Source organism: Ursus arctos, unplaced genomic scaffold, assembly GCF_023065955.2.
Source record: "Ursus arctos isolate Adak ecotype North America unplaced genomic scaffold, UrsArc2.0 scaffold_1, whole genome shotgun sequence".
Taxonomy (NCBI): Eukaryota; Metazoa; Chordata; class Mammalia; order Carnivora; family Ursidae; genus Ursus; species Ursus arctos.
In genome coordinates, this window is record NW_026622763.1 from 90,941,966 (window position 1) to 90,959,200 (window position 17,235).

The following is a 17,235-nucleotide window of genomic DNA, read 5'->3' on the forward strand; positions in this document are numbered from 1 at the left end:
AAACAGCCAAGAAGCAATGTTTGTTTATGTCCATTGTGAAGTAGGATTAAAACTGACACCATTTTTTTGCTACCTGGGAATATCCTTTTATATTGATACAGAATTCTTCTCTCTTACCTAAAATAAATGGAGACTAGATGGTGATATTATTGTGTAGTTGTCTACCAACAGTAATAGAAAAATGATTTAGAGGGCTGACCTGCTGGTAACCATGTGATGGGCCAAACTTGGTACCTGATCTTTGAAGTGCTGACTGATAAAATCAACCTGTGCTTCCTCTTCCTCTTTTTTTTTTTTTTTTTTTTTTTTTTTTTACATCAGTATGAATCTGATTCTCTGACATGAACCCCAGTTTGTGTTCTCTGCTATTTAAGTTCCACAACTAGCTGGATGAAACCTACAAAGTTCATTTTAATTAAAAACCCTGACTCGAAATAATTTTGTTTGTCCCTATTTTCTTTAGGTGCCCTAGTGAAAACAGATGAACAGGAAGTAATCAACTTTTTATTGACAACAGAAATTATCCCTTTGTGTTTGCGCATTATGGAATCTGGAAGTGAACTTTCTAAAACGGTATGTGCTTTTCAACTTATATTCTATATTGTGTTGGCTCTTGAACTGCTTTATGGTCCTAGGGTCATTTTCTGTGTCCCTTCAGGCTTTTTGAAACTTCTATGTATTTATTTTCTCTTTTAGATAAAAATTGTTTAAAAAAATGACCATTTAAAAACCCCAATCCTTAAAAGGAATATAAAGTTAAAGACTGAATTTCTCCCTTTTCTCTGAACCCACTTCTCCAAAGGTGTATTATTCCAGACACCTTTTTTTTTTTTTTTTTTTTTAATTTCTTTATTGGGAAGAGAGAGCACAAGCAGTAAGGGAGAGGGAGAAGCAGGCTCTCCACTGAGCAGGGAGCCTGACGCAGGGCTCGATCCCAGGACCCTGGGATCATGACCTGAGCCAAAGGCAGACACTTAACAGATGGAACCACCCAGGTGCTCCTTATTCCAGACATTTTTTTTATGCATACTCAAGTGTATACGTACTTGAGCTTCTGCTTAGGTTGCTCTTTAACTATGAATGACAGCATGACTGGGTATAAAATTCTTACCTAATTTTATGTGTCAGAACTCTGTTGCCCTGTTGTCTTCTGATATTGAATATACAGTGAAATCTTGGGCCAGCCTAAGTTTTTCCTTTTCTTGGTGAATTTGCCTTTTCTGTGTGGATGTCTGTAAGCTGCTTTTATTATTTTTAAGTTCATTTGATAATCTTACATCAGATTTTCTTCTGGAAGAACATACTCTTTGTGTCTCTTGTTAGTTTTTATAGTTTTTAGTTTGTTCTGGCCTCTCACTTCTGCAACGTCAGTTACGCTATATTGGATATCTTTCCTATCTATCTTTTTCCCCCTCTGATAGCTTTCTACTTTTTTTATTTTACAGCATGTGACTTTTCTTAAGGTACTTTTCCATGTTGCTATTTTTAGCAATATCCAACTTCTTTCTGAAGTATGCTCAATCACATTGAATAAATTTTTTAATTCAGTGAATTTTTAATGCTGACTTAGAGGTAAGCAGATGTAACGATTTAAAAATTCTTTTATTTTTAACATGCAATACAGGGGCACCTGGAAATCAGAAGAGCATGTGGCTCTTGATCTCAGGTTTGAGAATTCAAGTCCCATGTTGGGTGTAGAGATTACTTAAAAAAAATAAGTAAACTTTAAACATGCGAGATATATATATATATATATAAAGTAGAAAATTCAAGTAGTACAAATAAAAGTAAGTCTCCTACCTCAGCCTCTCAGTTCTCCCTGCAGGTGACCAGTATTACCCCTTTCTCAGATCCTTCCAGAAGTAGTTTATATGTGTGCGTGTTACAGTTTAATTTTGCATTGATTTTTTTTCCTTAGTGTTTGTCCTCTCACTTTTCATGTCTTTTCAGCTCTTCTTTGAAATTTTTATCCTCTTTGCATTTTTTTTGATGTTTTTTAAAATCCATGTTTTCTTCAATTTCTTTGAAAATGTAGGTAATTATTACTTGTTACCTCTTCTCCGGGTATGTCTTCACAAAAGTTTTCAGTTGGGAGCAATTCTAGCCAAGATCACTGTTTGAAAATAATGGATGAAAAAAGAGGTTGTAGGAGCTCATGTTGGCAGCTTTTAAATCAGTATTTTACCTACGAATATTTTCCACCCCGTCTAGCAGTCTGGGGTGTGTGTGTTAGGGAGGCGTTTATACCTCCGTATTCATTTTTCTGCTTAAACACTCAAAAGGTGAGTGATGTGTGAATCTGTGTGCATGTTTTTGTTCTCTCTTTCTTCCCTAATTTTAGGGGGGTTTGTTAATTTCAGTGGATTTCTGGGACAGGATCAGAATGGATGTAACTGTACTTTGTCATCTTATATTAGTGGTTGCCTATGAGTAGGTTTTTCAAGTTGGGTTCTTATGGATGGGGTAGGAAAAGACCCATTTCTTTTGTGACATCTCTCCCTTTTTCAGGAACCCCATTCTAATGATCCCTCCCCTATTTACAGTCTTTGTGCATTATTAGAGTTAATCCATTCTGAATGCATATAGGTTCCCATTAGCTTATACGGCATATCCTGCTTGGTATGGTAAATAGTTCCTGGTTTGTCTTTTTTGCTCCATGCAAGCAGAGACCTTACCACGTTTCCTTTTTATGTGCGATACTTAGTCTAACCCTTGCTGTAGCAGTCTCAATAAAGCAGAGTCTCACCCTGTGGAGTGGTTTTTGTTTTTGTTTTGTGAGAGGAGGGTGGGTGCAAGGGGAAGGGGGATCAGAGGGAAAGAATCTTGAGCAGGCTCCATGCCCAGTGCAGAGATGAACGCAGGGCCGATCTCACGACCCTAAGATCATGACCCGAGCCGAAATCAAGAGTCACACGCTCAACCAACAGGCTGAGCCACCTGGGCGTCCCAGTGAAGTGTTTTAAAAATGGAGATGCCCAGGCCCCATCTCTGACCTACTGAATCGTTCTCTGTGGTGGTAAAGTCTGGACATTGGTGTTTTATAAAAAGTCCCCCTAGGTGAGCGTATGGTATAACCATTTTGGGAAACTATTTGGCAGTATCCACTGTCAACATAATTCTATGCTGTGACCCAGCAGTCCCACTCTTGGGTATATATCCAAGAGAAATGAGTTCTTGTGTACATCCCAGTTTGTATAAGAATGTTTATAGCAGCGTTATTCATAAAAAATAAGTAAATTATAGTATTGCCACAAAATAAACTCCATGGTAATTTGGAAGAGTACTGATACGGGTAGCATCGGTGATGCTCACAGAGGGTCTGTGGAACAAAAGAAGCGAGCTCGTACATGAATCCCTACTGTATGATTCCGTTTACGTGAAAGTCAAGAGCAGGCAAAACCAGTCAGTGGGGATAAGTCTGAATAGTGTTTACTTCTCAAGGAAGGGTATTTTTTTTTAAAGATTTATGTATTTGAGAGACAGCATGCACAAGCAGGGGGAGGACAGAGGGAGAGGGAGAAACAGATTTCCCGCTCAGCATGGAGCCTGATGTGGGGCTCCATCCCAGGACCCTGAGGTCATGACCTGAGCCAAAGTTGGACACTTAACCAACTGAGCCACATAGGCGCCCTCTCAGGGAAGGGTATTGACTGAGAAAAGGCACAGTGGACTCTCCTTGAGTGCCGGAAATCTTTTTATTTTAATCTGGTTGTAGTTCATAAATGTGTACATAGGTGAAAATACATTAAGATACACGGAAGATGAGCACGCTTTGTGCACAATACACATTTTACTCTGTATATTTCCTCTTGCTCCCATAACAAATGCCACAAGCTTGGTGGCTTAAAACAACACAAATTTATTCTCTTATAGTTCTGCAACTTAGAAATTGTAAATCAGTTTCACCAAGCTAAAGTCAGGGTGTTGGTACGGCAACATTCCTTCTGGAGCCTCTAGGAGAGCATCCTTTTCTTAGCTTTTTCCAGCTTCGAGAATTACGTTCTTTGGCTCATGCTCCCCTCCTCCATCTTCAAAGCCAGCAATGTAACATGTTCAGATCTCTTTGTTGTCTGTCACATCACCTTTTCCTATGTGGTCAAATCTCCCTCCACCTCCCTCTTATAAGGACACTTGTAATTACATTTAAGGCCCTCCTGGATAATCCAGAATGATTCATCTCCCCAAGATGTTTTTTTGTTTTTGTATTTTTTTTAATTTGAAGTAATCTCTACACCAAACACAGGGCTGGAACTCACAACCTGGGATCAAGAGTCATGTACTCTTCCAGCTGAGCCAGCCAGGCACCCCTGTCCCCAAGATCCTTAATCACATTTGCAGAGTCCCTTTTGCCATAGAAGGTAGCATTCACAGAGTTTGGTTATTGGGGCCTGTATATCTTTGGGGGCCGTTATTTAGCCCAACCACAATTTTATACCCAAGAAAAATAGTAAAATGAAATAAATAATTCCCACAGTTGTTTCTGATGAGCAGCCAAGGAAAGGAATCATTAAAATAATTGTTTGACTTGAATTAAAGTAGTATTTTTTTAGTACCTTTTGTTTAAGAGTTAATGAGTTTAAATTGAGGATATTATTTGCTATTGTTGTAATAGTGCTAGAAGGGAGGCTTCAAAATCTTAATTCTTTTTTTTATTTTTTAAAATTTTATTTATTTATTTGACAGAGAGAGGCAGCGAGAGAGGGAACACAAGCAGGGGGAGTGGGAGAGGGAGAGAAGCAGGCTTCCCGCGGAGCAGGGAGCCCGATGGAGGGCTCAATCCCAGAACACTGGGATCGTGACCTGAGCCGAAGGCAGAGCTTAATGACTGAGCCACCCAGGCGCCCCCAAAATCTTAATTCTTAAAGATCTTTTAAGCTTGGGGCACCTGGGTGGCTCAGTCAGTTAAGTGTCTGACTCTTGATCTCAGCTCGAGTCTTGATCTCAAAGTCGACAGTTCAGGCCCTTGTATTGGGCTCTATACTGGGCATGCAGCCTACTTAAAAAAAAAAAAAAAAGTAGGAAAAGCTTTACTGACCTCATTTGGAAGAGATGAGGCATAGCTGAATTTCTAAACTCATCTTGGCCCATGGAAAAGAGAAAAAGCTCTGTATTCAAAGTAGGTTTGGATCTCAGCTCCACGACTTAGAGGCTTTGTCACTTGGGACCTTAAGCTAACAGCTATTGATTAGCAGTTATGCCTGGCACACAGTCAGTGTTCGGTACCTGAAAAAGTACCACATTTTTAAGAATCTGATAATTACCCAGAACCTACTCTTTTTTTTATATATATAATAATTTTTTATTATATCATGTTAGTTACCATACAGTACATCCCTAGTTTTTGATGTAAAGTTCCATGATTCATTACTTGCGTATAACACCCAGTGCACCATGCAATACATGCTCTCCTTACTACCCATCACCGGCCTATCCCATTCCCCCACCCCCCTCCCCTCTGAAGCCTTCAGTTTGTTTCCCAGAGTCCATAGTCTCTCATGGTTCATTCCCCCTTCTGTTTACCCCCCCTTCCTTTTTCCCTTTCTTCTCCTACCGATCTTCCTACTTCTTATGTTCCATAAATGAGTGAAACCATATGATAATTGTGTTTCTCTGCTTGACTTACTTCGCTTAGCATTATCTCCTCCAGTCCCGTCCACGTTGCTGTAAATGTTGTGAAATCGTTCTTTTTGATGGCTGAGTAATATTCCATTGTATATATGGACCACATCTTCTTAATCCAGTCATCTGTTGAAGGGCATCTCGGCTCCTTCCACAATTTAGCTATTGTGGACAATGCTGCTATGAACATGGGGGTGCATATGGCCCTTCTCTTCACTACGTCTGTATCTTTGGGGTAAATACCCAGTAGTGCAATCCTGGATCATAGGGTAGTTCAATTTTTAACTTTGGGACCTCCACATTGTTTTCCAAAGTGGCTGTACCAGCTTGCATTCCCAACAGTGTAGGAGGGATCCCCTTTCTCCACATCCTCTCCAACATTCGTTGTTTCCTGCCTTGTCAATTTTTGCCATTCTAACTGGCGTAAGGTGGTATTTCAATGTGGTTTTGATTTGAATTTCCCTGATGGCTAATGATTTTGAACATTTTTGTATGTCTTCGTTGGAAAAGTGTCTGTTCATATCTTCTGCCCATTTTTTGATTTGATTGTTTGTTTCCCGTGTTTTGAGTTTGAGAAGTTCTTTGTTGATCTTGGATACTAATCTTTTATCTGTAGTATCATTTGCAAATATCTTCTCCCATTCCGTGGGCTGCCTCTTAGTTTTTTTGACTGTTTCCTTGGCTGTGCAGAAGCTTTTTATCTTGATGAAATCCACAAGTTCATTTTTTCTTTTGTTTCTCTTGCCTTTGGAGATGTCATGAAAAAAGTTGCTGTGGCCAATGTCAAAGAGGTTGCAGCCTATATTCTCCTCTAGGATTTTGATGGATTCCTGTCTCACATCGAGGTCTTTCATCCATTTGGAGTTTATCTTTGTGTATGGTGTGAGAGAGTGGTCAAGTTTCATTCTTTTGCATGTAGCTGTCCAGTTTTCCCAGCACCATTTATTGAAGAGACTGTCTTTTTTCCACTGGATGTTTTTTCCTGCTTTGTCAAAGATTAGTTGCCCAAAGAGCCGAGGGTCCATTTCTTACCCAGAACCTACTCTTTTATGTAAAAAGAGATTAACGGTGGTACCTACTTCATAGGTTTGTCGTGAAAATAAGGCAGCGCACCTGGTTGGCTCAGTCGGTTAAGCATCTGCCTTTGGCTCAGGTCATGATCCTAGGGCCCTGGGATCGAGCCCCACATCGGGCTTCCCGCTCAGCAGAAAGCCTGCTTCTCCCTCTGCCTGCCACTCCCCCTGCTGTGCTCTCTCTGTCCAATAAATAAATAAAATCTTAAAAAAAAAAAGAAAAATTAAAGAAGATAAGGCGTGTTATGCCTTTAGGAAGTATTTTGGCAAATAGTAAGTATTCACCATGGTAATGTTTATTATCAATTTTGTTTAAACTGTGCATATCTTATTGACTAAGTTGTACATATTGTCAGGGTCTCTGCTTAATTTTCTGGCTCACAATTATTCCTGGAAGATGAATCGACCATTGGGAGACAAGTCTGAGCAACATTTTGGACTCCTTAATTTTTGTTTTTACTCCAGGTTGCCACGTTCATCCTCCAGAAGATCCTCTTAGATGACACCGGTTTGGCATATATATGTCAAACGTACGAGCGTTTCTCCCATGTTGCCATGATCCTGGTGAGTTCTTTCATCTACCCCCTTACAGTTACTTCTGATCACACAGCTTAGTCCCTTTGCAGTCGACACTGAACAGCTTCCTGGAACCTTGCATAATTATTCTTAAAATATCTGATCTCTGGGGGCGCCTGGGTGGCACAGCGGTTAAGCGTCTGCCTTTGGCTCAGGGCGTGATCCTAGCGTTATGGGATCGAGCCCCACATCAGGCTCCTCTGCTATGAGCCTGCTTCTTCTCCCACTCCCCCTGCTCGCTGGCTGTCTCTATATCTGTCAAATAAATAAATAAAATCTTAAAAAAAAAAAAATATCTGATCTCTGATGTCAACCAGGATTATTTTGTGTTTGTGTGTTTTTTCCAACCCCAACCCCTTTTGGGGGAAAACAGGGTAAGATGGTCCTGCAGCTATCCAAGGAGCCTTCCGCCCGTCTGCTGAAGCACGTAGTGAGGTGTTACCTTCGACTCTCAGACAATCCCAGGTAAACATTTGCAGGATTTATGGGACTCGGGGGAAATACTCTGGTGAATAGTTGTCCCAGCTCATGGCATAGCTCCTACATCTTTAGGGTAGGGAAGGCATATAACGATAATTACTCCAACAGAACTTGTTTAAATCCTTTTAAAATCTGAAGTGCTAAATTTAAAAATCCATCAGAGTTTTGGGCGCACCTGGCTGGCTCAGTCAGTAGAGCATGTGACTCTTGATCTCAGAGTCATGAGTTCAAGCCCCACGTTGAGCATAGAGCTTACTTTCAAAAAAATCCATCAGAGTTTTTTCTCTGTAACTGTGCCCTGCTTTAGAATTCCAGAGAGTCCAGACAGTTCCCAGGGAACCTTATGATACATTACTCCTGTGGTTTGAGCTTTCTGTTGCTACCCCAGGTGGTCAGAAAGAGAAGTATACTTTCAAAGATCTCTTAAGAAAGGAATGGAGCCCAGAGGCGCTTGAATTATATTTTCAGTTCTCTTTTTGATTCCTGTAAAGTCCTTGAGCTAATTATTTTATCTCCCTGTGTTCATAATCTTTCTGTCAGAAATCAGACATTGTAGATATAGTGCATTTTAGAAATGTTTGACCTTTTGCTTTGTAAATCCATAATTCATGCTGAAAGCCACTTGCTCCGGTTCTGCTAAACCACATAATGGGGCCATTTCTGTGTTCCTGGGAATGGGGATAATTCGATTTAATGTGAACGCAGCCTTCTGCCACTGAGGTTATTCAAACCCTAGCTGTTTCTTTAACCGTGTTACTTGTCCTGTTCTTCAGTGGTTCCTATTTTCATCAGTTTGAAAATATGTTTATTTAAACTAGTCTGGGTACAAAAGCCGTAACTTTATTTAAAACAGCTTTATAAACCATTGGCGTTTACCTTTCTGAGGTTTTCAGATTTGACTTCCCATTGGTCATCTTTTAAAGAAAATGAAACGTCTGAAAGTTCATCTGATAACGTTGCTACCATAGTTTTGTTTTTACTTCTCATCTCTTATGAAGCATTTTAAGTGTGAAACTGAAACAGGGGCATCTGGTGGGCCCAGTCAGTAGAGCACGCGACTCGTGATTTCGGAGTCGAGCGTGTAGGCCCCACACTGGGTGTAGAGCTTACTTCAAAAAAAAAAAAAGGAAAGAGAAAAGAAACTGAGGCAGTTTTTAGAAAGACACAAATTTATATTAATTTAGAATTCAAGTTCAGTAATTTCTCCGACTGCGAGCCAGGTCATCTTCCCTGTCCGTGTGCTGATTTGGGGAGGGCTTCATGGACGCTAGCCCATCTGTTTTTACCCTGAGCATTACCGTGAGCTCATTTACCTTGAGCATGTTTACTGTAATAAATCAGAAGGCAGTTTGCATCGAACGATGGCACAATTCCATTCCATTTCGCTGTCTTGGAATTCCACGTGGAGACAGCATTCTGAAAATGTTCACGGATGACAGATCCTGGAGATCTCTGAGCCCATGCCTAATTCAAGTTTTAAGGAATTTTAATGGATTCTTAAGATAACTTGACTGAACCTCATAGTCCCGAGCTCTGTCTATTTATGTCTAAGAAAGGGCCTCTTCCCTGTCCCCCCAATGTGGGTTTATTTGCTGGTCTCCCTGGTTGGCTTGTTTGTCTCTGATGTAGGGCACGTGAAGCGCTCAGGCAGTGCCTCCCTGACCAGCTGAAGGACACGACCTTCGCCCAGGTGCTAAAAGATGACACCACCACGAAACGCTGGCTTGCACAACTGGTGAAGAACCTGCAAGAGGGTCAAGTCACCGATCCCCGGGGGATCCCCCTGCCCCCTCAGTGATCCTCCCCGCCCCCTTCTACTACTCCCCCGAGTTGGGGAAGGGAGGGGGAACCTGCGAGGAAAACAGCTCAGGTTTTACCGCTGACCGGGAATAGACAACCTCAATGCCGAACTGCACTGGAGAACAGGGGCCAGGTGACCGCTGAGGTGAACGGGCTGCCATCTCAGGCTGCCTCCGGGACCTGGGCTCCCTCCGCTACTCCCAGGAAATGGGCTCCTGACACAGCAGTCTGCCACCACAGCTCCAGGAGAGTGTCAACACCAGCGAATGCTGTGTCTGCAGCATGCCTGTGGTGGCCCCTCTCCCCACCCCACCCCACCCCCCACCCCCGTACCAGCCGCTGGCGGGGAGGGGGACACGACGGTGGCAGCACGCTCGGCATGCTGAACGCCTGGGACCAAGCCGTGTGGCGGTCTTTTATTTTGCCTTCCTGGAAGACTCAAGATGTGTCTCTTCATCCTCTCTCTAGTATTTGTTTACTTTGGTCTTGTGTTTTTAATGTCAGAGAGAGGTGTGTGTAGTGGACACAAGCTGTAATAGTCAGCAAAACTTTGTCAATTGGCACTGTTTACAAGTCTGTTAGCTGCATAAGCTTAATAAAAAGTTGGTCTGGGCATTACACCCCCTCTAGCAGGCCAATAGCTGCACGAGCTGTGGGGAGGAATGGGCGGCAGGGGAAGGATAAAGCCAAAGGACAACAGGACCCCACAGCCTCTTTCCCTTCCCTTTCCGCCCTTTTGCCCCCAGTTCTGGACGCCACAAGGACCCTAACCTTGTTTCTGGCTCTAGCTGCTAGCTTTTCCAAATCTCAGTGCTTTTCCCTTTTTCATGTTCCTCCTATTAAACTTCAACAGACATCTTAATTCATCAGGCTGTCCTAGAAGGGTATTGGGGGAGGAGAGGCGGCATGGACCTCACCTTCAATTCCAGTCCTCAGAGAGATTTTCTGGATGACTTTTAAAGGGGAGGGTGCCTGGGATCAAGACGACAGACTATTTGATCCCATTCTTTAGTATGAATTTCCACAGCTCCATCTGTGTTCACGATTGTACTTGAAGTGGTATTAGCTAAATGAGTTCATTTTATTCAGATTTAAGATAGAGGGCTGGACTCTGCTTCTTCACTGTCTTTTTTTTTTTTTTTTTGACACGTTCCCTATTGGTCTATGGGAATTACAGGGTTGCCACTAAAATACTTCCACTTGTTCGTATTGAGTCAGCGACTCCCCCTTCCTTCCTTGGAGCTCTAGATGACCCTTCACAGTCCAGAGACTTGAATCTGTAACGCAGTGTGAGCTGCCTGGCTTTCCCCCAATCCTCCCCCCTGCCCAACACCTGCTCTCTCTCTCATCCCCATCTCCAGTCAAAGGTGGGATTATTAATCCAACTCGACAGAGAGACAAAGAATTTTCTGTCCACATCTCACACAGATGAAGGTATCTCCAAACAAGTTTGTGGCGGGTCCGTCTGAGGAGCGAGCTCAGAGAAACCTTGCAGACGCAGTTTGCCAACCCAAGGGCTCTTTCGAGCCGACTTTCACAAAGGGAGCCGGCCTCGTTAGTTGGCTTCTGCCTCCAGAGCCGAGAAAGTAGTCATTGAGTAGCCTAGACGTAGGAAGGGTAGAATAAGCACTTACTCCCCTGCCTTCCAAAGTGAAGAGGAGAACCAGGAGAGCTCTCAGTGCCAAGCCTGAAGAGAAGAGGTCTTGGAGAAAGCAGAGAGCAGCTCGGACTGGACAGATGTCTGGACTTCCCTCAGCCCGTAGTTTTGTGATCTGGGGCGTCCCGCTAAGGGATCTCTTGATTTTTGCCAACTGCCTTCCTGCTGAGCCAAAGTTTTCTCATTCTTCCTCCACTGGGGAAGCAGCTGAGGCCCAGGGCCTTGCTCCCTGGGAAGTTCTCTCTCCATCTCTTGGGGCATTGGCCATGTTACTGTGCCAGTGGTGTCTTAACTCCTGTTCCGTCTATTCTCAGCCGGCCTTGGACCCCACTAGGAGTTGGGGGAGGGATGAAATGGGTGTTATTCCATGTAGTTGATCCTGACGTCAGGTGTGTTTAAAGAGACCCCTCCCTTCATGTTTTTGTTTTCCATCCCTCTCACTCCCTAACAGGATTGAAATAAAACCTGTTTCTGTTTTTATAAAAATAATTTTTCCTTTAAACTGGAGATTTGATTTTGTCAATATGGAGATCTCTAGGCACTCTGGTCACACGATCATTGTCACCCTTGCCTCTACCATCTGTTCAACACAAACACACTGTTCTGCCAAGAGGGCAGTGATGGTTCCCCGGCGGCTAGGTCCTTTGGGAAGAGTCCCGCTGAGGTATTAAAAGCCGTTTGGGAGGCTGGGGTGGTAACCCTCTATCTGATAAATGTCTTTTGCTGACACAGAACCTCACTCCTGGCCGTAGTGGTCAGAATTTAGTGTGGTGTGGGAGAGACTTGAAGGGACGAGGTAGTGCTGGAAACATTTTATCACAGACTTCAGTATTCATGTCCTTCCAAGGTTCAAGACTTTGCACACATCCCCAGAACTTCCATGCCTGTTTCTGGCACTCAGCAGGACAGAGCCAACCTCTGCTTCCAGATTTTTTCCGAGGCATCGGAGGGCCTGTGACTGAGTGGTGGAACAGGGCACGGAGAGGCGCTGGTAGCCTTCGGAGCATGCTTTCCTTACTGTCCATATATAGCATTCCTTTGCTCACTACTGCGGCTCAAAGGCTGAGAAAGGGTGGGGGAGGAGATAGACAAAGGTATTGCTGTCAAAAGCCCAAGGAAAACATTCGGAATAGGAAAGCATAGAATGAAATGAAATTCCTGAATGCTGTGGAATTTCGTTTTTTAAAAAAATATTTTAATACATTTATTTCAAAAGCTAACATACAGTTAAGTTGAACAACACAAGTAACAAGCCTAACTCAATTGGCAGATCACTATACTCTAAACCAGCAGTGCGCATATCCTCTTTAATTATGCCAGAAGCATTTACGAGAGCGGTCATGGTAGACCATCAAGCCTCAAAAAATTTTTAAAGATTAAAATAATGTTCTGTGAACACGGGGGGATTAAGTTAGGGGAAAAAACTGGGAAGTCCCTGACAAAAAAAATTGAATGATGATATACCATATCAAAACCTGTGGTATACAGGTAAAGTAATACTTTTTATGGTTTTAATCCACGTTACAAAAGAGAGGCTGAAGATAGTGATCTTAATTTTTATGTCAAGAAACAGCATAACAGGGGTGCCTGGGTGGCGCAGTCGTTAAGCGTCTGCCTTCAGCTCAGGGCGTGGTCCCGGAGTCCCGGGATCGAGCCCCACATCAGGCTCCTCCTCTGGGAGCCTGCTTCTTCCTCTCCCGCTCCCCCTGCCTGTGTCCCCTCTCTCACTGGCTGTCTCTCTCTCTGTCAAATAAATAAAATCTTAAAAAAAAAAAAACAGCATAACAAATTCAAAAAATAGAGGAAAATACAGAAAAGAAAAGCAAAAGTCAATAAAATAGAAAACAAATGTCCAAGAAAAAAAAATGAAGTAGGAAGTCATTCCCTCAAAAACAATAAAATTGATAAAACCTCAGTAGACCTTAGACCAAAAAATGTTAGAAATAGAAAAAGGCACATCACTCATGTGTCTTAAACTCACGAATTTTCCATGAAGTTCCAGAGTATAGAATAAGGGAACAGGTCCCCATTTACTTTCGAAGCCACCAAAACCCATCAAGGATATCACAGAGGAAAACCAGGGGCTGAACTCTCCTGTGAATGTAGATGTAAAATACCTGGAAAAAACAGGCAAATCAGATCCAGCAATCTAGAAAAATGATGATGCACGTACCTTATCTGGGCTTACTGTAAAAAACCATGATGGATTCAATACTTGTAATCAATGCAATTAACAATCAACAAATGTGAATAGAAAAATCACAGTTATCTAGGTAGATGTACGAAAGAACACTACAAAATGCAATACCTATTCATGATTAAAAGAAAAAAAACTTTGAAAACAAGAAATAGGAGGGCACATCCTTAATCTAACAAAAGATACCAACAAAAACGCTATAGTAAACCTCTTAATGAAAAAATACTGAAATCATTCTCCATGAAATTAGGATTGAACCAGAGATGTCCACTGCCACAACTCCCATGTATCATTATACTGGTCCAAGTCTGTGTGATAAACCAAGAAAATAAGACAGGATTATAAAGGAGAGAACAAAATTGCTGACAACGTGACTGCGTACACTGATAATCCAAAAGAGCCTGCAAACTCTTAGAATGAAATGGATTCAGCAAGGGCCCAGGATACAGAGTCAGTATGCAAAACAGTCAATTACTTGTTTCCAAACACACACACAAGGAATTTCAAAAATATAACGGGATGCTTGGCTAGCTCTCTCGGAAGAGCGTATGACTTTGATCTTGGGGTCTTGAGTTTGAGCCCCATGTTGGATGTAGAGATAAAATTGTAAAAACCTTAAAAAAAATAGAGCATAAGAAATCAAATAGCTCAAAATAGATACGTGGAAAGATATGCAGAACCTTTACATTAAAACAACAAAACATTCTGGAAAGAAATTAAACTCCTACATAAAAGAATGGAAAGATGTACCTTCTCCATGGATTAGAAAACAACATTGTAAGGATGCCAGTGTTCTCAAGTTGATCTGCTGGTTAAACTCAATTCTGAGTAAAATCCCAGCAGGTTTATTTCTATGAAATTGACAATCGGATTCCAAAATCTGTATGGAAATGCAAAGTGCCAAGACAGCCAAGGCAATTTCGAGTAAGGACGAAAGTGGAGTCTCCATTTCCAGATGTGTTCCTTTAACTTTCAACCTTTTTGTTGTTGTTAAGATTTATGCCACATTTTATTTTTTTAACACCTTTTTGTAGACATGCTTCTTACAAATAGCACACTCTTGTGTTTTGTTTTATGACCTTTTCTGAAGATTTTGTCTCAATATGGAATATCACACCACTTGTATTTTTTACTCTAATTCCATCATCTTGTTCTCTGATTTTATACCTCCCTTGTTCCCCTTCCCCTTAGTTTTCTGTTTTTAATGTCAGAATTGAGGAATGGCTATATATTCTCTGGTCTTTTGAAGTTACGTATCCTGGCTTTTAATTCCACAAGTGGTCTCATATTGATGGTTTTTCACGTGGAATTTAATATTTTTGAGCTGCATTTTTGACCACAAAGAAAATGGGCTTTATTTCAGAAGTTTGAGTAGTTTGGCTGGATGGACTGGGGAACTGGTCTCTGACTCTCTAGTACTGAGAAGCGAGATGTTTAGGGCATCTCCCCTGTGTATAAGGAGGGTCTCGGTTTGTCTGCGTGGCAGCAGGAGAGGACAGTGCTTAGGTCTCCCTCTTTGCCAGCTGCCCCTTCATTTCAATTTAGCGCTTCTGGGCCTTTCCTGGGCATGGTTCCCAGAAAATCCCTCTGCTGCTGCTGCCCTGATCAAGTTTCTGGATCTGTTAATAATAGACAACAGCGGGGGAAGGGCCAGGACCATTATGGAAATAGGAGCAACCAAACCACATGGACAGTTCCTGTACCAGCAACCCGCCCCCCCAGTCTGTTTGCTCCCTCCCTAGATCTAAAGATCGTCCTGCTGCAGGCTAGTCTTCTAAGCCACTCTTTGGAGCCATTCTAACCTTGTGAAAGTCTCCCAAGTGCCTGCCCCCCAAAATCAGAATGCATGATCTGGGGAGGATTGGTATGTTTATGAGAACACTGAAAAAGAATATTTAAGATATGAATTCTCCCAGAAAATCCAGGAGGAATGATAATACCCCTCACCGAACCCCCAGAAGGGAAGGAAGTTCCGCAGCAATTAGGTGAGGCAAATAGAGGCAAAGCATACGTAAACCTGGAGTGTAGAAGGAGCGAGGAATGTGAGGGGGAAGCATGGAAAACTAAGGACACGATGATGTTAGGGCAGTAGAAATGGGAGAGGAAGACAGGTGCTCTATTAAAGCCGGCACCATTTAAATTTTGATGCCCCCTTAATCTTTCTATTCCCCATGAATGGCCTCCCTCTTCAGCCTCCCCTCCCTGCATACCCCTCTTTCTTTATCAAACCCTGCTCTCAGGGGTGCCTGGCTGGCTCAGTCAAGTGCCACATTGGGTGTAGTGATTACTTAAATAAGTAAATAAACTTTAAAAAACCAAAAACAAACTCTGAGGAGAATATGGAAACTCAACGGATGAACTATGAAAAACCAATAAAACTTCAGAAATTACCAACTGCAAAAATCGGAAACCCTCTTGCTGTAAAATATAACACAATATAGAAAAATACATAAAATATATATAGTTAGGGGCCCCTGCCTGGCTCAGTCGGGAGCATGTGATTCTTGATCTCAGGGTTGCAAGTTTGAGCCGCATGGTGGGTGTAGACATTATTTTAAAGAAATTCCTGGAGCACCTGGGTGGCTCAGTTGGTGGTATGTCGACTCTTGATTTCAGCCTGGGTCATGAGATCGAGCCCTGCATCGGGCTCCACACTGAGTGGAGTCTGCCTGAGTTTCTCTCTCCCTCTGCCCCTCCCCCTATTCATGCATTCTCTAAATAAATGGATAAATAAAATCTTTTTTTAAATTACTTAAAAAAGAAAAGAAAGGAAAATGTATAGTTGAATAAGTTATAAAGGGAAGACCCTCGTTAGCACCCAAGGCTAGAAATAGAACTCGGCCAGCTATTTCTGAAGCCAGCTATGTGCCCGATCCTATCACAACTCACCCTCCTCCCCAAAGTAACCACAATCCTGACATTTATGGTAATCACTTAGGAGGATTTTATTTTAATGGGACTAAAGGTTTAGCTATAAATAATCACTAATGGTAGAATATTGGGCACTCAAAGGGTGTTTGGGGGAGCCATGAGAGGTAGCCAGATCTCAGCACACTTAAAGTCACATCATTTCATACAGTTAGTTCTCTCTGTGCCTATGATTAAAACACACCTCACTGGAAAGGATCCACAGAAGTCCAAGTCCAGCCTGGCTGCCTGACTCCCATCCACTGGTCCAGAAAGCTCCATACCCCACAGTCTTTCCAAGGCAAAGCAAAAGTAGGTCTCAGCTCACAGTGTTTGGGAGAGCTCCAGGGACTATTTGTCTCTGCTGCTGACATGTGAGAGCCCAGAACATTGCCAAGACTTCCCTGGGTCTCGGTCTCAGTGTGTAGTATGGGGCCATAATGAAGCCTTTTGGGATCCCCTATATTCTTCTCCTAACTTGGTCCCCTTTCCTCAGTCTCGGTTTCTATCTCAGGTGCCTGTTCATTGACCTTGCAAGAAGCTCATCACCTTTCTTTCCCCCTGGGTGTCTTTCCAATCTCGTGCTCCACTTTTTTGGCCTTGATTCTTACAATACCATGAGTCTGCATCATCTCTGCATACATCTTTATAAACACACACGCATGTCCTCGCACATGGGAGGTGCTGAACAAACGTTCATAGAGCGCATACATGTAAAGAAAACAAATGAATTGTTTCATGCATTTATGTATGCACTCCTTCATATTCAGCGAGTGCCCAAAATATACAGAGATACTAACCCGTCCCTCGATCCTCTAGGATCGTTCCTCTCCTCCCTTTCTCCTCATCTTCCTCCTTCCCTGTCCTGCTTCTTTTTTCCTTCCCCTGTGCCTCAGAGCTAGATGGAGTGCCCTGCAAGGCAGGGT

General features: G+C 42.5%; 1 protein-coding gene across 1 annotated transcript in view; it reads left to right on the forward strand.

Annotated features, from left to right (window-relative positions):
• The window catches only part of CNOT9 (CCR4-NOT transcription complex subunit 9), a 30,770-nt gene extending 19,063 nt beyond the window's left edge, over positions 1-11,707 (forward strand). The window contains exons 5-8 of the mRNA XM_026491944.4: positions 464-573; positions 7,158-7,256; positions 7,642-7,733; positions 9,378-11,707. Of these exons, the coding sequence (XP_026347729.1) occupies positions 464-573; positions 7,158-7,256; positions 7,642-7,733; positions 9,378-9,546 (470 nt within the window). The 3' untranslated portion in view covers positions 9,547-11,707. The remainder of the gene's footprint in view (positions 1-463; positions 574-7,157; positions 7,257-7,641; positions 7,734-9,377) is intronic.
• Positions 11,708-17,235: the final 5,528 nt, after the last annotated feature.